This window comes from Haemorhous mexicanus, chromosome 3 (genome assembly GCF_027477595.1).
Source record: "Haemorhous mexicanus isolate bHaeMex1 chromosome 3, bHaeMex1.pri, whole genome shotgun sequence".
Classification (NCBI taxonomy): Eukaryota; Metazoa; Chordata; class Aves; order Passeriformes; family Fringillidae; genus Haemorhous; species Haemorhous mexicanus.
Window position 1 is genome coordinate 98440680 of NC_082343.1, and position 22012 is coordinate 98462691.

General features: G+C 38.4%; 1 protein-coding gene and 1 long non-coding RNA gene across 5 annotated transcripts in view; both read right to left on the reverse strand.

The window, feature by feature from the left end:
• Nucleotides 1-112: 112 nt before the first annotated feature.
• On the reverse strand, nt 113-2918 carry LOC132325843 (uncharacterized). The gene is made up of 3 exons (XR_009486043.1): nt 1371-2918; nt 495-707; nt 113-408 (listed from the first exon to the last, which is right to left on the reverse strand). It is a non-coding gene; the product is annotated as an uncharacterized LOC132325843 (long non-coding RNA).
• Nucleotides 2919-20971: 18053 nt separating this feature from the next.
• Nucleotides 20972-22012, reverse strand: part of SH3YL1 (SH3 and SYLF domain containing 1) — a 47026-nt gene continuing 45985 nt past the window's right edge. For 2 of the 4 annotated variants that reach the window (XM_059842810.1, XM_059842811.1), the window contains exon 10: nt 20972-21564. In XM_059842810.1, the coding sequence (XP_059698793.1) occupies nt 21365-21564 (200 nt within the window). In that variant the 3' untranslated portion in view covers nt 20972-21364. The remainder of the gene's footprint in view (nt 21565-22012) is intronic. The other 2 variants (XM_059842813.1, XM_059842812.1) reach the window with 1 other exon arrangement.

The following is a 22012-nucleotide window of genomic DNA, read 5'->3' on the forward strand; positions in this document are numbered from 1 at the left end:
ACTCGGGAAATTTTATAATATTGGGTCCACTACCTTCTTTCTCTGTGGCCTGCATTTCCTTCCAGTTATAAAAACTACCCAAGAATGGAATAGCAGTGGGGCATTACCATAGCTTTCCCTCTGGTATGAGAAGGTTGGGGTCTCCTTGCCCATAGTCTCGTTTTCTGGGAGCAGGGTAAGCTGTGCTTCAGGAGCTGTCAGCAAAGCCTCACCAGAAATATCTGGGATATATCCAGGATTCAGGCATGTGATACAAGATTGCAAATGCAGTCCTGATGATTTGGTGCTTCTTGTGTCCGTTGTTCCTGTGTACTCCCAGATGCTGGGACACTCATTGTTCACATTCCTTATTCTTGTTGAGGGGGCAGGATGCAAGTACTTGGGGTGCAATTGTCTGCCTGAGCTATGCTTTAAACAGAGTTCATTTGAGTTAGAGCTAGGTAAATAAACTGGCTGAGGCTGCTAAAATGTCCTTTAAATATTTGTTTACTTACTGCATTCCAGTGGTGTGGCTAAAACACTATCACATCTACTTTTGTCAGTACAGGAAGAAAAGAAAACCATTCTTCTCTGCACTTAGAGTCTGGAAGCCAAGTATCTGTCTGGAACCATCCTGAGTGGCCGATTTATAGACATCCAGAAATACACATGTATAAAGAGGCAGAAAGTCCCAACACCACACATTAAAGTGGGGCTAGCTGCAGTACCTTAAAAAGCAGAAACACAACACAAGACAAAATCATCTAGAAGATGTTAATACTAAGTTTTTAATCTATTCTCTTAGAAGTAATTGTTTTCCTTAACTAAAAAAGGGTAAGGAAGATCCAGTGTCTTACTAGGTATCAAGTTTACCTGTTTGAACACTATTTTCATGATATTTATGTTAGGGTTTACATATCCTTCCTAGGACAACTATTTTTCTCCCAAAAGTGCAGTCTTTTGGCAGCCATCTCACACAACTTCAGGAGATGGTGTATGTAAACATAAATTCTATTCTTAAAATGAAGTGGCTCATCATCTTTCAGAGGAAAGTTATGGTAGAAAAGAGTAAGAACTGATCTATGGATATGAACATTAATGGGTACAAAATGGCAGACAGCTTTAAATAGTTCACCACAGTTCAGCCAGAGGCATCAGATGATCCCAGAACACTGAGAGAACTGGCACATGGAGCTAGAACCATTATAAATACACCCATCACATTGCCTGTGGTAGCTTTTGACTAGAGAATAATAAACTTCCGAGCTATATTTAATGAAAGGAAAACATAAGTCAGACATCTATGGATCCATTTGTCAGTGTTCATGATTTTTGAACAATTTTGAAGAAAAACATAAGTAGAGATGTGGAAGAAATGCAACAATACTTACCAAATATGGATTCTGCACGGCTTATCTGGCAACTTTCGTGCTCAGCTATTCCTGGGTAAGGGGGATGAACCGGAGCCAAACCATTCGGACTTGTCTAAAGCATGCCTTTGGTCATGTCCTACATGAGAACTGAACTGGGATGCAGAAGATGAGGAAAATGGAAAGCAATCATCAGGAAATTCTTCACCAGGAACAAATGAGGTGTTGTGTCAAGTGGGCATCCATGGAGTGGAAAAGTGTTTTTTCTTTTACAGAAGTTGTTGTGAGATGGGGCTGAATTATTATTTTAGTTGATAAGTCTTCCCACACAAAATGGGTACTCACAAAAGTTGCTAAAAACAGCAGGCAGTAGAGGCAAAATGTTTTCAGAAGTAACATGCTATTATGATTAGGCACTGGGAGGTCCCCAGGGTTCTGGTGGTAAAGTATATGACTTTTAAAAGTCCAAATGCATGTTTTCTTTCTTGACAAACTGTGCTTAAAAATGTAGTTTTGGTGAATGAGCTTGAGTTCTATTATACATTTATCTGCTATTCTGCTATCCTTCTTCAGCACTGAATTTTTTTCTTTCTCAGTTTCTGAGTGTTTTGAAGCGATTCTCATGACAATCATTGGAAAGGAAGACAAAAAAAAGAAAAAAAGAAGTAAAGAAATAAGAGGAAAAGCTCTTGTGTTTCCAGATAGCAGCAAAACCAGGTAACAGGCTCACCAACTCTTCCTTTGCATTTTGGCAGCATTATGCAAACTGTTTTTAAGATTTAAGGTAGATTCATTCTGGAAAAGGTAGCTCCTACACAGGGTTTCAGACAGCTTGACAGGATAATGCATTTTCACTGATGCATTGCAAAAAAACCCTCAACATGGATCATTAGCAGAGTTTTTGCAGGCTAAGGGCGCCAGTGAGCTCTGCTGCACACTTCCAGCTTGCACATGGGCTTAGCAGCAGTTTGTGCTTAATGGGAGCTGGGGGGGAGTGTTGCCACATCATCCAGCTCTCATGTAACACAGTTCCTGGACCTCAGTTGTGGGAAAACTAGTTTTTGGGGGTACCCACAGGCAGTCAGGAGGATTACACTAATCAGTGCCAGTGCAGGGGACAAGATCTGAGTCTCTTATGGAAGAACGTGCCCAGGAAGAATCAAGGGGGTGTGTTTCCTGATGGGGATTTTTTTAAGGGCAACTCGCCAAGCATTTCAGCAGCTAATTATATTGGGAGTTTATTTTTTGAAGTGTTTATAAGTGATCCAAAAAGAGGGAGGTTTGATTCTTCCACTTGACATGTGCCAAATATAATTGGAATGATCACACACTGGTCAGTCTGTGAACAAATTGGATTTGCAATTTTGGCAATCACCCGGCTTTTGAAAAGCACTCTGGAAATCAAGATGGTTTGTTTCATGCAATGCTGACAGTTTGTGGACAAAAAAAAGAATAGAAAAATAAGCACTTTCTTGCTAAACAAATAAGATAGATCTAGGATGAAATTTGAATCTTTTGAAGTTGATGGCAAAATTCCCATTGGCCACAATTTCACCCCAAATCTTTCAGCAGTGAACCTAGTAGTTCCTAGATCTGCACAAAAAAAAAAAAAAAAAAAAAAAAAGAAAAAAAAAAAAGAAGCTATGAAAAGTAATCTGGTAAGTTACTTTCTCTCTTTGCAATGATTACCAATTGTGTATGATCAAACTGACATTGTTCTTCTATAAAACTCCCCATTACAGAAATTAGGAATCAAGGGAAGTCAATTTTTTCTTTAGGTCAATAACATAATGGCAAGGGAAATGTCTAAAATTGCTTAAAGCAAAGGCTGAGGAATTTTTCTGTTCTATCGTCAATATTCTTGGCCATCTGGTCCCTTAACTTTATCAGCCTGTCATTCTGAAAATCTGGTTTAAGGTCATTTTTTTCTAGCAATTTCCTTACTTTTACTCCTTGTACACTCTCCTAAATCAACTTTGTCATTCCTCTTTTAAGTCTGTGGAGATTGCTCTTTAAAAAACTAAGAGGAGAAATGAGGAAATAAGAAACAATTTCTTGTTTCGAATATTGATATTTCATCTGTTGCACTTATTTCTAATTGCAATTAATATATTTTAAAATTTTTATTCTTTTAAATTTTATGATTCTGAAACTATATTAATTGGCAATTAAAAACTACAAGTCAAAAAACTGGGGGAGGAGGGGGGATTGAACTAACTACTTAGGCCCCTAATTCAGCAAGGAAACCCAGGTCCCCATAAAGTGCTAACTTTTTTTGAAGCCCAGTGTGACTTCAACTTCTCATATTTATTTCTCAATAAAAATTGAATATATCTATAGATATATATATATTTCACCTATAAAGCATCAGACTGTGAATTTTAGATTGCCACTGCCCCTATCAAGTAACATTTACTCTAGGTTTTTCTACTATCAGCTCAGCTCTTTTGACTTTAGTGGCAGCAAAATAAATTGCTTTAGTAACTTCTCTCTGTGTTGGATTATTTTCTAATTCAGACTTTCAGTTTCAATGATTATAAGGGTTTTTTCAATGTGAAAGTGGATTAAAATTGCTTTCAAAACAGTTTATTAACCCAACTGGCTAAGAAGAACCTCCATCCATCAAAAGCCAAGTAAGCAACTGTTTGATTGCTGCCACTGACAAAGTTTAGCCCATCTGAGAGCAAGAATCCTGCTGAAATGGACTGAGCCATCAGAGCTCTGCATTTTTGAATGGCAGCCAAACTATACTCAAAATGTACTTCTTTCATGAATACTCTCCCTACTGTATATTATTTCCACAGTAAATTTTATTCCATAATATGAAGTACAGATGCTCACTTAATGATCAGATAAACATAAAAATGTAGAAGCAGATTAAAATCTGTGGAATTCAAACTACTGTTAGCATTTGAACATTACATGAACTTGCAGAAAGGACTGCAAGGTCATGTAAATAAATTACTTATGTTGAATTGTAGTTAGAGAATCACCTGAGATGTCAAGATACTCTGTGCTTCTTTGCAAAAAAAATCTGGGTATCTCTGTGCAGCCCCTGTATCACAGTAGTGATGTGGACACAAATATCTAAGAACAAAAGTATCAATGGCCATCTTTGTCCCTTTCTTGCCTGTATGCTGGATTTTGTATTGAGCTAAAAAGTGTATTTTTCTTTGATTCTGCTGAGTTGATACCTAAAAGCAAGGGGGGAAACAAACATTCTAGTACAGTGACTAAAAAGAAATAGGTGTTTTTACTTGCTTCTGGTGGATTTCAGAAATCACATGCACTGGGGTTAGGTGTGCAGAGGCCAAAAGAAGAACTGCTCCATTGAGTTCTGCACGGTCCATTGCTGCTCACTGCTGCCATTCCTGTTGCACACTCACCCTGCCCAGCACTCGGGGCGGCTCTTAGCAATCCACAGGAGGGCAAGTTCTGCTATCAAAAATTACAAACAGCTTTGCCTGTGACAGCATTTTTCTTTAGAGGGCTTTCAAGTTTTAAGCATATTTCTGGCTTCACAGAATATCCCAGGTTTCTGTGTAACCCTTGTGTGGAGGGCCTTGCCAATATTTGTGCTGTGCAAATTCTAGCCTTTTGGTTTTATGGGAAGAGCATAAGGAGGAATAAAGGGATGTTTAATATAATTTGGAACTCAAAAGAACAACAGACATCTATTCCATTAATCCTTAGTTTATGGGAGCAAATGGATTATTCAGTTCTTCTGCCATCTTCCTCCAAAGTTGCTAAAGCTGACTCCCAAAATAAAATGAGGCTGACGCATGAACCAAAAAACATTTCAATTAATTAATTGGTGGTACCAGTCTTCTGATAGAAACATTTCTACACCCTCTATTCTACAGCTTCTTCCAAAGGTCATGCCTTCTCTTAACTTGTCTGACCTCTCATTTTCTCACACGTTCCAGTGTTGTCTGGTAGTGCCACTAAAGCAGACTGACGGGACTATGTTAACTTGTTAGGTATTATTAATCCTCTTTATTTATCTGGAATCACTCTTCTTCCAAGAGTGACCTATCCCTTACTCCTTTCTCTGTGTCTGACAAAACTTGGGCTTTGACTCTTCCTGCTGTATGTGCATGAGAAACTGTCTGGGAGTAATGTCTTTCATGTCTCACAGACACAAAGAAGCCTTGCTCAGCCTCTCATACTGCCCCAAGGAAATTAATTTCATTTGGAACGTACAAATTTTTAGGGAAAAAGCCCCCAAATATAAGAAGATGGTAAACACAAATATCCCTGAGCTAGTACAGAGCCCATTGATATTCTTGCTGATGTCAATGGTTTCTTTTAATCTGTGATTTTCTTCGGGCTGTGGCTGCTGTAACCCTATGGCTGTTGACACATTAGCCAGGAGCTCTGTAATTCAAATGCCCTTTACTTTATCCTAAACTCTTCAAATACATTCAATGAGGCAGCTAATTTCTTAAAAGAAGAATGTCCCTAGGCATTCAATATAAAGCTCTCTAAAGTTAATTCCTTTTGATTTCAAGAGCAATTGGATCAAACCTCTTTAGGATATAAGGTGTTTTAATATAGGTTCCTTTTTGGTTTGTTTTCATTTTAGTGTTTACTAAAGGACAGAAATGGAAAAGCAGCAAAAATGAGACCTTTTTATATTGCCTTTTCTTTGTCTTGCCTTTTTTTTTTCTGTTGGCAACGAGAACCTTCGATTCTGTATTTATCATTCATGTGATACTTCTTTCCACAGATGTTTCAAATTAGATAGGATAGGATATCTGTGTGCTCTCATCCGCAAACAGGCAGCACCCAAACTTGCCAAACGAGAAAGTGCATTTGCTTGGCCTGGTCTCCTGCTGGCTTTGGACCTAGTAAGCACTAACTGTGGCCATTTTAATGCCTCTAAGAGAGACCTGTTTGCTGCCTGTTTGCTGTAGTGTAAGTCAGGCAGGTGCTTAGGCAACAGTGCCTTTCTGAAAAAAACCAGCACAAAGGCAACAGAACCTTGCACAGAGCTCTGCTCTGATGCGAGGGAGAGCTGCTGCTTTTACCACTCTTCCCTCACCATGTTCCCACAGCAAGGATGCTTATTTTTAACCTTTTTTTTTCCCCTTTCCCACGTTCTTACTGTTTTTTGATAACATACATATAATTGTGAAAATATAAAGGGGGTCAAAGGTTTACTTTTCAAGTGGTAGATGCCCAGGACAGCTGGGGTTCATCCAAGACAGCAAGTCTTTAGGATACAGCTTCAATTTTTGTGTGGGCACATACTGATATTACAAATAATTTGCTTTGACTCTCTTAAACACCATGGAGAGCACAGGGAGCTCCTCTTGTCGCCCTGCTGTCCCTTTAAGTAAGGCACCAGCCCAATCCCACTGTTCCTAAGCAGTAAGCTGAGCAGGCTGCCAAGATACCAACACAGGGAATCTAACAGGAGTGGCTTAGAAATAGGTTTCCTTCTCTCAAGCATGCCCATGTGCAGTCCCTTCCGTTTATTAGTCCTTGCAGTGTTTTGAACACAGGGCGTTCCTCGCCTTGCACATGGGGAAAAGTAAGTGGCAAGACTGGCTCAACTAAGAAATTGTGTCCAGCAAGTGGCAGACTGGGGAGCTGGATGGACACAAATGCCCAACTTTTTTTCTCTCTGTCTCTTGTTTGCCATTTTCCCAGCATGGCAGCCTGGTCCTTGATAACTTATGTTTGCAAAACTGTGAGATCAAACCTTCATTTTCCTTTTTAATGAGATGGTGCTTGATTCCATGTCACTTCTCTAATGTGAAAGCTGCATAAAATGTCTGAATTCTGGATCATAAAAGACAAGGTTTTCAGACTTTGAGAACAAACTTAACTCTGCCTAGAGAAGGCATAATTTTAGTAGGGGTTACTTACATTTCTGCATTGACCTTAGAAAATCACTTTATTCTTACTCATAGGGAGAATTTTTCTCTGCTGGTTCACTCCTTGGTCTCCTTCTGAGTACGCAAATCTGGAAGTTTGTTACGGAACAAAATAAACTTTTACAATAGAAAGCAACATTACTTGGTTTGGTTTGGTTTTGGTCTTATGGGGTAACACAGGTGAAGGAATTATACCCAGGCACCCAAGTTAAATCAGGCCTACATCATATCTGTACCCTGAGTTATATTTGGCAATGCACAAATATGTTAAAAGTCATGGGAAGTGAACAGACCTTGAAAAAATATGGAGCCTCCAAATGTTGATATCATTGCTGTAAACTTTTTCATTGCTCTGGTATTTGGAGTACTCTGCACTGTTTAATTTGAGCTATTAACATTCCAAATGAAAGTAGCAAGAACTCCACCATAAGTTTATCTTTCTTTGACTAATCCTAACATGCACCCAAGTCTCTGTCTTGCTTTCCAAGAACCACATGGTACGATTATATTTCAGAAGCATCTTATCTGTGCTGCCTGCTTTAGCCATTTTACTGACACTGCTCCCCTGGAAGCACTTACCTCTCTCCAGTGACTGTGTAGGGAGTTTGCTCTTCTAATTTTTCTCTTCTGAATCAGAGCAAAACTAGATCTTACAGTAGACTAAACCAAACTATGCCTATAAGTCCACCAGAGTCAAGTAATAGTTTTGATCCTTTAAATCTTATTCATGCAAGTAAATCAGCAGTGCTGTTTGTGGAGTGGAAGAGTAGCAAAGCTATGTTATTAAAGGTCACAAGACCAGGGCTTCAGAACTTCTAGGGCTTTTGCTCCACTCAGCCTTAAAATTCCCATGCTCAGCCCCCTCCCTCCATTGCTGTATTTAGCCAATTTTTAAGTAATATTCCCAGCACAATATAATCCTAAACTTCAAAGGCTTTTTTTTTACAGCTGTAGTAAAAGCACAGTTATGAAAATAAACTCCAGCTAATAATATAATGGTGATGGAAAGGACAAGACACAATATAATCCAATCAAAGAGGTTCACTCTGGCATTACTTCTTCACCAAAGACCACATATGGATACACACACGTGCAGAGGCACTCACTGAACCTCTACACAGAATCTACCCCTAGCTTACCCAGTCCCTCCATTTTATTACTGGCTGATACAGTAAAGCCTTTTGGCATTAATCTAAAAAACTGCAACAAGTTTTTATAAAGAGATACTGAAAAGCAGGATTTGAAAGAATCTTCTTTCTCTTCAACCACAGTTCCAGGTGGCTTCCATGTGTTTTCCTTTAACATTCAAATCTGACATGTCAGTGCATTTTCTTTACCACAGATGATTACTAGGCTGATGTATTGTTAGTGTTAGAAAAAATAATGCCAGGTGAAGAAAAAAAGGGAAGTACTGTGATTATAGAGTGCCCATTTACAGCTTACGGTGTCTCTCATGCACAATTATTCTTTAAGGATTTCTATCCCTTTTTATTTCAATAGCTTGAAAGAAGTTTGTTTTCTGTGAAAGGCCATGAAATGCACAAACACAAACCTAAGGGAAATATGTATGAAAATTACAGATCCACTGCAGGGTGTAAAACTATGGGGAACAGAAGAAGAAAAGTCTCAGGGGGCTGGAATACCTGAAAAAGACTTAAAGAAAAAAAAAAATTGTCAATCTAAACAGTTCCTATTTCAAAGGCTTTGAAAAATGGACAATTCTTGTGGAAGGAAGTGTTTTGTGAAAAATTCCATTCTGTTGAAAAAATTGCTTTTGGCAAAAACAAAATCCACAGCTGTTATTTAAAGCAGAGGATACCACATATCAAGAAGAACAGCATTTCCCTTTCAGCACTCAGAAACTGGGCCATTGGCCTCCACACACTTCTCAATATTATGCAAGGACAGTCCTTTGCTGTTATAATTTCATTTTTTGTAGGTCTGCACATGGTATGTGATAGCTAATTGTCTGGGGTGCTGCTCAGTAAAACTTCATATGGGGAAAGTTTTGCACCTCCTGAAGCATTTGTGGGATGGAGACACATCTAGCTCAGGTACTCAGAGTATCTGCTGGCCTCACCTGCTGAACTAAAAAACTGTCTAAAATATACCATCATTTCAAATAAAGTTAATTCTGACCCAAAAGAAAAATATGTAATATACCTGTAATATTTTATGTTTATATAATTCATTGATCTCAGAGGGAGCTGGTCATCAAATTCCTCTTAGCAGTAGAAAGTAGTGGGATGCTCACAGTATTTTACACAGTTAAGCAAATTGAAAGGTTTTGTAGTGAGAAAAAGATAAAGACAACTATAGATAACTTTACAGAGTTAAGTACAAGTACTAGGTTTTAAAGGGAAGATGCCTTTTTTTAGGATGCCAGCCATGTTATTACAGGTGATTCCCCAAAATAAGAACACAAGGCTCAGGAGGACTGTACAAAATGCCCTGGGGAAGGCTGGAGTGAATACTTGGTGGCTGCTTGAGGGGACATGGGGAGTCCACTGAAAGAAAGGAGAAAGGACAAAGAAAAACTGTAGCCAGGCAATCTGACAAGCACAGAGATAACACTACAGACAGACTTTGCAGGACATACAAACAGAGAATAAAGATTTAGGTAGGAGAGAGGAATAAATATTTCTTGATTTTTTAACCATTCATTGCAGGTATCTCTGAAAAGGGACTTGAAGAAAGTCGCTTTTGCATGACTGGTCACAGACTCTTAGATGAAGGGATATTTTTTTGTAAAATACATCTGAGTTTATCTTGCCAAGTCATCTGGAAGAACCCATGGGATTCAGTTCATTAATTCACATTAAAATGTGATGATATTCTTTGCTAGAAAAGGGTGAGAACTCAGATTCACCATGGAACCCTGGTTGCTTTCAAAAGCTTTCATTTATCATGCATTGTTTCCTTAGATTTTTAGGTTTCAAGTAACACTCCAGAGGAAGAATTCCCTTTTCTTTCCTTCTTCCAAAAATTACTAAGGGATGTAGTATGTATTGAGAAGCCAAGGCACCAGGAGAGATTAACCACATTGTTCATGCTTTCTATTGATTCTACTTATTGCACCATGTAAACAAGTATAAATAAGGGTCTCAAAGAATGGGTAAAAACAGTCTTGAGAAGGATCCAGAAATTTTATTTTCTTCCAGGAGATCAGTTGGAAAAATCTTCAACAATTTTGGAAATAAATTCTGATGTGTTGCACTGTCCAAAATCACCTTTCCATTGAAGCCAATGGCAATGCTCCTGTGGATGTCAGTGGCTATCAGATAAAGGTGTGACTGTTGATTCAGAAGGTAGTACTACATGATTAATTTTGTGCTAAGACATGTCAGACCAGATTTATTAAGATGTTTTAATTGCTCAGCTGCCATTGAACTAAGTAGGGGCAGACAGTGCAGTAACACTCTTCTGAATTATCTTCTTTAGATTAGTTGACTGAAAGCTATTATAAAAATCCTGGTGATCAACTAATACTTTCAATCCCTTAAACTGGTCATGTTTCTATGTTCAATTGAAGCAGTAGCCTCTAACAAACAATGATTTTTTCATCCAAGGTTACATGTTTGTCATCTATTAACATCTGTGATTTTTGGTTTAGCTTTTGTTACCTGCAGAAAACTTGGAAAAAAACCCACTCAGTATCAATGGAAATGATGCATTTATTTAGACATTTCAGAAATTCAAGGCTTATTACTCTGCTGACTCCATTAACCTTTACTTACCTCACAGACTACACAGTTCAGACACCTATTCTGGTTTTCAAGGCAGCTTATAAGATACTTTGACTAAAATCCAGAAAGGAACTCTCCATTTATCTTGGAGGTGCATGACTTGCTTTAAAAGCAGCCTGGGATTTGCAAGGGAAGAATGACTTTTTTATCTCTGTGACAGAAATCCCAGCTGACAGCCCTGTTTACACTACAGAAAATAATGACTGCTGACAGTCTCAAGGACCACCCGGTGGGTTATTTACATTTGAAACATTTGAAATCAACTCTGTTTAGATAATGTTTCAGTTTTGAATCTGGCTTGCCTGCACATGTTGCTTGTAGGCTTTATTAAAGCTAGTACATCTCATTGGAACTGTAATCAATAATGTCCCAGTTTCATACTGCCAGCCAGGACCTATTCATGGGGAACTGCTGAGTTACATGTTAAACAATTTGGTCATTTGGATTTTGGAGCCCAGTTGTTAAGAGCAAACTCTTCATGTTTAAGAAAAGTGGCATTTTTAAAATGTAAAAGAATTAGTCTTTTTACTTTAACATCATCCTTGGGAGAAGTAGATAAATACATATTTTTTTATATTATAACATGTAAAAATAAAGATATTCCAGATTACCTCTGTTTCTTAGGCTTGGACTGTACACTCTTTTTAGATATCATCAGCAAGTAATATTATTAAATTAAGATAACCCATTTAACAATATAGGATTTAAACAGGTTTAATAAATAACAACTTTTTCATGAGATGTGTATTTTCTTCAGTTCAGGAAGTTCTCTTTCCAGCTCTTTATTTTGCCAAGAATATTTCAAAACTGATCAAAGAAAAATAACTTGAAGGGTGTTCAATTAATTTGAGCTAGTTCTCTGAATACAAAGTTATATAGATACATATTTTTAACCAGCATTTGTCTTAGTACCTAAAAAGGCAATGATGAAAGAAGCAGACAGCTTGAGTGTGCCAAAGTTATCAAATAAGATTAATATCCCATATTAATTCCTATTAACAAAGTAGATATGAACTTATATTGCTATTAATTATATCTTTCCCTTTCTTAGATTTTTCATTCCTCATTCCCAGTGGCAGTGATCCATAGCTTCAGTTCACATTCCAGTTTGCAAACATTGGTTAATAGGATATGAAATTGTGTCTCCTTCCTTAATTTAGCAGGTCATGGAGAAAAAATCGTACTAATTTTTAAAATGCAAGTATAAAGGATTTATAAACAGAGTTCATCCTGAGGGATTCACTGCAAAATGACATTAGGATGGCAGTCTCACGAAACAAGTTAATCTTCTGTGCTGCAGACTGCAGAAAGCACTCTAGAAGGCACTTCATGCAACCTTCCTCTTTTAACTGACTGCTTTGGAAGAACAGACATCCAGCCTGGGAGGACTCCTAAACATTTATGAACAGGTACCTGGAAGCCAACAGCACAAACCTAGGTGTATGTTCAAAAATAAAAAAAAAAAAAAATTGCTCTTTGAATGATGTGTTGGTTGGTGCTGAATATGCTTTCTTTCTACTTCAAGGCCAAGTGCAAGATCCTGCACCTGGATCAGGGGAATTCCAAGCACAAGTACAGGCTGGGCAAAGAATGGCTTAAGAGCAGCCATGGAGAAGAGGATTTGGGGGTGTTGGATAAAAAGCTCAATGTGACCAAGCAACATCACTTGCAGCCCAGGGAGACAAAGGCATCCTGAGTTGCTTTAAAAGCAGCATGGCCAGTAATTTTTGAGAGGTGGTTCTACCCCTTTATTCGGCTCTTGTGAGACCCCACGTGGGGTCTGTGCCCGGCTCTGGGGCCCCAACATATGAAAGACATGGACCTGCTGGAGTAAGTCCAAAGGAGGGCAAATAAAATGATCAGGGCTGGAGAATCTCTTCTAGAAAGACAGGCTTTGACAGAGTTGGGGTTGTTCAGCCTGGAGAAGGCTCCAGAGAGATCTCAGAGCATCTTCCAGTACCTCAAGGGAGCCTGAAAGACAACTGGAGAGGAGCTTTTTACAAGGGCATGCAGGGATAGAACAAAGGGGAATGGCCTTAAACTGAAGGAGAGTAGGTTTAAATGAGGTATTAGCAATAAATTCTTCACTGTGAGGGTGGTGAGACACTGGAACAGGTTGCCCAGAGGAGTTTGGCTGTCCCATCCCTGGAAGTGTTCAAAGACAGACTGGATGGAGCTTTGAGCAACCTGGTCTAGTGGATGGTATCCCTGCCTATTGCAGGGGTTTGGAACTAGATGATCTTTAAGGCCACTTCCAAGCCAAGCCATCCTATGATTCTATGATTCCACTTTTGTTTTAGAGCATTTATAGCATGCAATGAATGCCATGCTATAGAAGGGTACTTCTGTCCATCAGAAGGTGAAGCCCTGCTACAAGAAGAAATTCTTCATGTCATGAAATACACCAATTTAAGCTAAGGTAATGTTCCAAACCTTAAGAAGGCAAAACGAGGAGGTAGCTGAAGATTTTTACTTTTTACATAGTAAACTCCTTTTTTTATGCAATCAAAAGAGCAATTGTGACTAAAAATCTTGAAAAAGAAACTCTGTTTCCTTTGGCTGCTATAATCATGACCAGACTCTAAAGGATCTATAGGAAAAGATGCTGCCACTCTGAACAGAAAACTGCCAAGCTCAGGGCAGCTTCAGAGCTTAGGCTGTAACAGGCTTTAAATATGTGAGATGACTTTTTAAAGGACAGAAGTAACTGACCAGAAAAACACGTAGATGGTACATAGGAAAAAACCTTTAGCGCGGACTGATGCAAAGCAAGCATCCTTTCTGGTAAGAATGTGAGCTACTGGAAACCTACATAAAGAGAACATACTGCAGGGGAGTGTGATGGCCACAGAGAAAACACTGATTGCATTGTTTTCAAAGGCCTATAAATACATCAATAATCTCTGTTTTGCGCTGTAATTTGATCAGCACTATGGCTCCTAGTAAAGCCAGGAGAGTAATGTAGATTTTAAGCAAATATAGCACCATTTAACGTTTAGTATACCTCAAGCTACCAAAAGAATCCCACTGATGTAAAATCAGCTGGAACAGGCCCAAGTATTTTCAGCATTCCCAGAAGGAAATAAGGGGTTAGTCTGAAAAGCATGAAATCAGATATGCAGAAGGAGTGATCCAAAACACATCAAATACAATCTTCAGCTGCAAAATCTTAAAACAGCTTGTCCTTGTTCACATTTGTAAGAATCTGATGGCTGACACGAAACCAATTACAGTAAGAGATTGATGTTTTGAATTTCTGGCTTAACTGTGGCCTTAATTTTGACATCAGATATGACAGAAGGAAATTGGGAAAATTAAAATACAAGACACACCTAAGGGAATACAAGGCTGATAGCAAGTAATAGCCTGAGACAGGTTTTAGAAGGTAACGGGCAGATCTAGTTTCTACAAAATATGAGAGCCACAGAATGTTTGAGACAAATTAGACCCAGTATTTTAACAGACAACACCTTGGCTTCAAAATAGTTCATTTTGACCCAAATTTCTGCAGTTGATAAAATATTACAGAATGGCACCTATTTAAGTGACTTGATACTTTAGTAATCAAAAATGTCTCCCAACCAGCTGGAATTGTCAATCTGTGACAATACATTTGCATCCAGGTGCTTTATTTATTTCCATCAAGAGCATCATATAAATTTATTGTGAGGCATAACCTCACATTTAGTTGGCATGAAATTAGAATCTAAAAAGACTTAAAATTCTTGGAGAAAATTATTTGATTAGCATTTGCATTTGGAAAATAAAATTAAAATGTCTGAAAGCAGAAAAGGCACTGCAATATTGTGAAAACAGAATATTCAGAAACTCAGAAGTCTAATAATGTTTGTTGTGAGACCATATATTTGGTTTGATAGAACAGCAGTTTTCATTTATAGGAATGATATGAGAATTTAGGCTGCTAAAACCAGGTAATTAGCCTTTTTTTTTCCTCCCAAACTATCTGTGTGGTACCATGGTTAGCATTATTTAGATGCTTAGAGGGAGGCCACAGTAAGGTTAGGTTTAATTGCCTTGGACACTGTCAAACACAGTCCTCAGGCATTCAGCAGGTCAGATACTAATTGGCCACACATAGCACAGAAATAGCACAAGACTGGAGAAGGATACGCAGGTGGAAAAGAAGGAAGGAGAAGAAACTCATTGCTTCAAAACGCCTTAAGCCATAAAATTACTTTGATTATTGCTTCTGTGAATGGAATAAATTGTATTCAAGCAGTCCAAGGAAACACTTCATATAGCTAGAATACCCTTCATGCTCATATTACCACTGCAGACAGAGTCCTCAGGCTGGACAAGCAAAGCAGCTCCTCAGTCTCCAGCGAGGCACATCTTCCATGTGGCATTCAGCTCCCCCAGGCCCTGCCCAGGCTGCTTTCTGTGCTTGTAAGAGACCCTCCTGTATAAACAAATTCTAAAGCCCAAGGCTAGAAGGGGACATATGAGCATGTTAGGAGTATTTGCCTCTTTCAGAATGTCAAATGGAATGTGAACCTTCTCAGGTAAAAGGCTCAAGAACCACTGGAGAGAACTCCAAAGTGGTGCTACCTATAAGCTTTATAAAGGCAGATGCAAAGGCTCATCTTAGCAATGCAGATAGCAGAATTCCTCTGCAGTCTGCAATTACCAGAATTTTTATTTTTACTGCCAAAAACTAGACACAGGTAAAGAATTACAGAATGGAAAGCAAATAGAGAATATGTGGATATCAACCACAAAAATCTAGCACAAGGATTACCACGCATTAGTTTATACACTCCTGACATTTAAGGAACTATTTGCACTTAATAGTAGATGAAATTAACTAAAAATATTTTCCAAAGAATGAAGCTTACCATTTCTTTTTTATTTATGTTTCTTACATTAGTAATGGCATGGGAAAAGCCCAAGAGGTTTTCTTTGTAGTATTTCTAATTCAATTAAGAGCAAGAACCAATTAAAAAGTCAAATGGTTTCCCATGAACTTTTAGACTGAAGTGTTGGATAAATTTAGATCCCCAATGAAAACTAATTTGATTACAAAATGTTCTGGCCAAGTATTTCAGAAATGGAAACTTATAGGTAGGATGCTGTGTCTATGTCTTTAGGAAATACAGAAGAAATGTGTAACTTTCAAAAGTTGTCTGCATCTAAGTATCCTCAATATATCAACATGAACAGTTGACATTTAGCTTCCTTCATATCAGAAAATTCTTTTAAAGATAAATTGCAAACATAAACAACTTTTTTGTCTTTCTTATGATCCTAGGCATAGGGTACACATAGAATTGACAGAAATGTATGCAGAATGGATTTAAATCTCTAAAACTTGATTTGATCTGACTTCATAATTTAACACAACTCCAAAATAATCACCCTGTGGGGGGGGGGGGTGGGGTGTGGGTGTGTGTGTGCATACAGAAAGAGTGAAACAGAATACTTAATCAAGAAAGACCAGCCTAAGAAGTTTTTGTGAAAGGATCAGTATACAGGAGTGTTTGGATCATGAGTTAAAGCTAAAGTACTACTAAAGGAAAAGATTTTTAATTTATCATAAAGAATAGAATCTGAACACTGTCTACGGTTTTGGTCATGTATTTAAAGTATCACAAACAAACATAAAGGGATAAAATTATGTAAGCTGCCAATGGTATGTTAGGGATGTTAGGGATCACAGAATCGCAGACTGGGTCAGGTAGGAAGGAACCACAGTGGGTCCTCTGTTCAGTCTGGAAAACAGCAGACTGAGGGGAGACCTCATTAAAGTCTATGACTTCCTCATGAGGAGAAAAGAAGGGGCAGACCCTGATCTCTTTCTGTGGTGACCAGTGACAGGATGCAAGGGAATGGCCTGAAGTTGTGTCAGGGGAAGTTTAGGTTGAATGTTAGAAAACCGTTCTTCACCTGGAGGGTGGTTGGGCACTGGAACAGGCTCTGCAGGGAAGTGTTCACAGCACCAAGCCTGACAGAGCTCGAGAAGCTGGGACAGAGTTTGGACAGTGCTCTTGGGCACTCTTGGGGATGGTGCTGTGGAGGGACAGGAGTTGGGTCCCTTCCAACTAAACTGATTCTGTGATTCTGTGACCTGGCCCAAGTTCCTTACTCAAGCAGGGTCATCCTAGAGCATATGGCACAGGATTCCACAGTCTCTCCAGGCAGTGCTCAGTCACCCACACAGTAAAGAAGTTCTTCCTCATCTTCAGGTGGAACTTCCTGTGCATCAGTTTCTGCCTCTTGTCCTGTTGCTGGGCACCACTGACCAGAGCCTGGAAACATCCTCTGACACCCTCCCTTCAGATACTGACAGACATTGATGAGGTCCCCTCTCAGCCATCTCTTTTGGAGGCTGAACAGGCCCAGCTCCCTCAGCAGTTCCTCATAAAAGATTTGTTCCAGTCCCTAAATCATCTTTGTAGCCCTCCACTGGACCCACTCCAGGTGCTCCACGTCTCTCTTGTACGAGGAGCCCAGAACTGGACACAGCACTCCAGATGTGCCTCACCAGCGCTGAGTAGAAGGACAGGATCACCTCCTGTGACCTGCTGGCAATGCTCTTCCCAATGCACCCCAGGATACCTTTGGCCTTCTTGGCCACAAGGACACACTGCTGCTTCGTGAGCAGCTTGTTGGCCACCAGGAACCCCAGGTCCTTCTCCACAGAGCTGCTTCCCAGCAGATCAGACCCCAGCCTGTGCTTGTCCATGGGGCTGTTCCTCCCCAGGTATAGGACTCTGCACTTGCCTTTGTTGAATTTCACAGTTTTCTCCAGCCCATCGAGGTCCTTCTGAAGGGCTGCACACCCTCTGGGGTACCAGCCACTTTTCACAGGTTTGTGTTGTCAGTGATTTTGCTGAGGATGCATCTTTCCCTTCATCCAAGTCAGTGACAAATAAATTTTGGTAAATTAAAAAATTCTGAGCTCAGTATTGAAGCTAGGGACAGGCCTTCAACTAGTGGTGGCTCCAACTAGCAGTGGCTCCTCATGCCACTCACTAGAACCCTTTGGAATTTGCTGTTTAGCCAGTTCTCAGTAAATTGAAAAAGACTTTCAAAACAATTTTTTAAATCTCTGAAATCATAAATACCATTTTAGATTGTTAATAAAGTGGATGCATTAATTAAAATGGATGTGGAAGAAAGATCTTTTGACAATATTTGCACACAGTTTTTGTGTTGAACACAGAGCACATAGTCCTAACTATGACCCTTCAGGAATCACCTTGCTCAAAATAGAGCCCATAAGGACTGACAGGAAACGGAGCTGCCATATATAAATATAATCCCAAATATAATATATACAAACATATTTAAATATAATCCCAAATATAATATATACAAACATATATAAATATAATCACAAAATGGAAAGTACCTGTATTGAATGTATAGAAATTACTGTTGTGTGATTAACTGTTTCAACAATAAAAATAGTTGTTTTAAATCCTGAAGGTAACTGCTTATAAAACTGCTCATTGAACCTGCTCAACAGACAGCAGAAGTACTTCCCCTGTAATCTCTACGTTTTACTAAGTATCCCCTTGAAGGAATACCATGGCTCCATACCTGATTTTTTCTCTTCCAGTACAGATTCCCACTGATTTGGTGCTGCAGACATCTATCCTCACAACCCCCACTAACAGCTGGATACCAGGCACCTCATAACTCATTAAATACATTGTGTCAGAGGCACCATCTTCACTATCTTTCTTCTGATCTGGTCAGGCATCCTGTAGCAAAGGAACACAGACATAATTTTCATTGATGGAAAACTTCTCTTACCAGAACATGTGTCTCATGGGTGACTCTGTATCTCTAGGTTTTTGTTCCCAGACCTACTGCAGAGAACCTGAGATACAACCGCTGTTCCTTACAGAGCTCTTAGTTTACAGAAATGTGCAGACTGCCTTTTACTGCAAAGTGGTTTTACTGCAAAAGCACTTTTGGAATTAGCCTAAGCCCACTGATGTGAACTGATCCAGCCTGTGTCAATTTGGAATCAGGCAGTAGAGTTCTGTAGTGATTCAAGGTCTGTTTTTGACTTTCCTTGCATTAAGCTAATTTGCTGAATCTTCTCTTTCCTACATTACATTTAAATGAAGTAAGACACATTCCAGTCATAAGATATCCTTTCCATTTAATATTTCCCCTTCAAAATGAAGCTTGGATTTAGTAATTAATCAGTGATATCCTGCAGAGTCTACAGACTATCATGAACACTGAGATTAGACAATCCTCATTTTTCCCCAAACTCAGCTAAGACAATCCAAGAAACTGAATTTACATAAACAATAGAAGGATTTTGCTGTGCAAGTTCATAAATTCTGACAGTTTCATGAAAGAAGACACTTGAGATGAGCTAAGAAGCTTTAACAACTCTACATAAAAGCAAGTACACTGGCTGAAAAAGCAGCCAGCATTCTGGAAATGACTAATAAGTATTACAGCAAAATTTTGCTGGTGGATGCTTTAGCTTATACGGTATAACTTAAGTGCAGCAACAGGATATCATAAATGCAGGAGTTATTCTTTGTGAATATGTGACTATATCTAGCTTCTGGGACTATCACACTATTATAAATCCTGTTCACTGAGTCCTGATGGTGGCTTATTTGGTGTTTTCTGGCTTAAGAAGCCATAGATACAGTCTGTCATGATAGGTAAGCACAGAACCTTTCTCACCTGAAAATAGCTGATGCTACAACAGTCCCTCTAAAGTCATATATTGGCAGCATATATTTCCACTGCAGCTACATGAGGTTGTATAACTCTTTCCCACTAGCTGGAAAATATTTACTAAAAAAATATGTGCAAGCAGTATGGATCTATTTGGTGGTGGTACCTATATGAAGACAGATTTTGTCTAAATTATTAGGCAAAGCATATAAAGGATTTTCACTAAAAGGTTGTAAAGACATTTGATTATGGTTTCAGTCTCCTCTGTGTCATTTTGAGTTTTTTTATCAAATTGTATTTTGGCCCAGTCTGAAAGAAATCCAAAAATTTTTGCCAATTAGTAGAAATAAAGAATTCAAAGTCTTCATCTACACTAGGCTGAGCCTTACCATTCTGATGGGATAACTTTAAGGTAAAGATTACCTGATAGTTTAGTGGAGCATAACAGAGCAACTATAACTTGGTTGCTGGAAAGATCACGCATACTAAATTTCTGGTCCTCATACAAGAAACAAGGACATTTTTAAGTGGGGAAAAGCTGAGACTGATGGAGCATAATTACATCTTGGCATTAACTCCAAATAAGAGGCAAATCCAGCAGATTCGGCACTGGGAAGAGAACTAAACTGGTTCTAAAAAACTTAAAGTCACATCCTCACCACTGCTCTGATTTGTTCCATCAACTTTAAAGGCAGCATCTGTATCTTAAAATGAAGTTGATTTACAAATATACTCAAAATAAATTTAAATGTGAGAATCATACTATCTCATAGTATCAGATACATAGTATAGTGCTATACATTACTAACGCATCTATCCTACAGAAATATCTTACCTATCTTATTATTATAAATATTCACTCTGTAGCTTACTTTATGTTGCTCTTTTCTTAAAGGATTAAACATTCAAAATTTTAAATTGGAAGAAGCAGGAAGAATTGAAGCTCACCTGTGAACAAGAAATTTCTCTATCTTGTGGAGAGAGAGATCTGTGGAACAAGTTCCTACAGGAATCATGGATAAGCCTCTATGTTTTCTGAGGGACTATGCATGTATTTTACCAAACAAACTTTCAGAAGTGCATAAATTCTACAAAGGTGAGGGCAACAGAAGACAAGCTATCAGAGAAGCTGAACTGCTTAACTGTCACAGAGTTGGTCTTTCTGTGCCTAACAATAAGAAAAATTACAGAGCAGACCTAAAGTAGTTACTAAAAAACTGCAATATCTAGAGTGATTTTTAAAACCAAGCAGGAAGTCACTTTTAACTGCCACACCTGTGGAAAAACATCTGTATTTACTAAGTAAAAAATTCAGACATCGTTTGAAGCAAATTTAAGAGCATTTATTAAAGAAAGAGACCATAGATTACAATTTAATAGAAATAAACTTTTTTTCAGCATATCTGATTCTAAACTGTTTCCAATCTTTCCCTCATGTAAAAAATTAATCCATATAGCAGACAGAATTGAAATTATACACAAATTGGATAACTTTTTGGAGCAACTTGCTCAAAAATAAAACTCTTTTAAATTGACTATCAACTACTGTTTACTTAAATAAATGTAGGGGGAAATTATGGTCATACAAAGCATTTAATCTTTTTTTTTTAGAATAATATTGATCTAAAATCTCATTTTAATAAAATCTGAAAAAGTTAAAATATATTTTTCAGTGTAAATATATTACTGCCTCAACATTTTATTCTGTACAAATTTAGTTGTTACTTATGGCAACATAATTGGCTGGAAAGATTCCAGTTTTTCCTCCAATTGTTCCTTCCCACCAATCAAACTGGGAATTTGTTTTAGTTGTCACTGTGATTCTGTCTCCAGCTTTGAAAGTCAAGTCACCTGGCTGTTGTCCTTCAAATGAATAGAGTGCTGTCACTTCAACTGGATCACTCCCAGAGTTATCTGAAATTAAAGAAATTAAATAAAAAGGAAATTACTAAAAGGAAATTCCTAGTGCCAGCACAGAAACACTAAGTTCTTAACTAGAAAACTCTTAGGTGACAGTAGAAAAGGGTGACAAAAACACTAAAATCATCTATATGGGCATATAAACCACTGATGATAAATCCCCTCCGTTTCCACTATAATTTTAGGTAAGTGAAATTTCAATTCCAGCCTATCAGTGCAGTCTATTTAACAAAATAATAGTCTATACAAAGTAAAGATCAGCCAGTTTTCTGTATGCTTCATATGGTCAGAGACACTGGGAACAAAGGTGGTGTGTTGAGGAAAGGACAAATGTTTCCTGAATGACTGCTATCAGAGCCACTGCTCAGGTTTGAGTTTTGGTTTGTGGATTGAGTTTTAGAGTTTTGGTTTGTGTTCTCTGTGACAGTTTCTTCATGCAAAC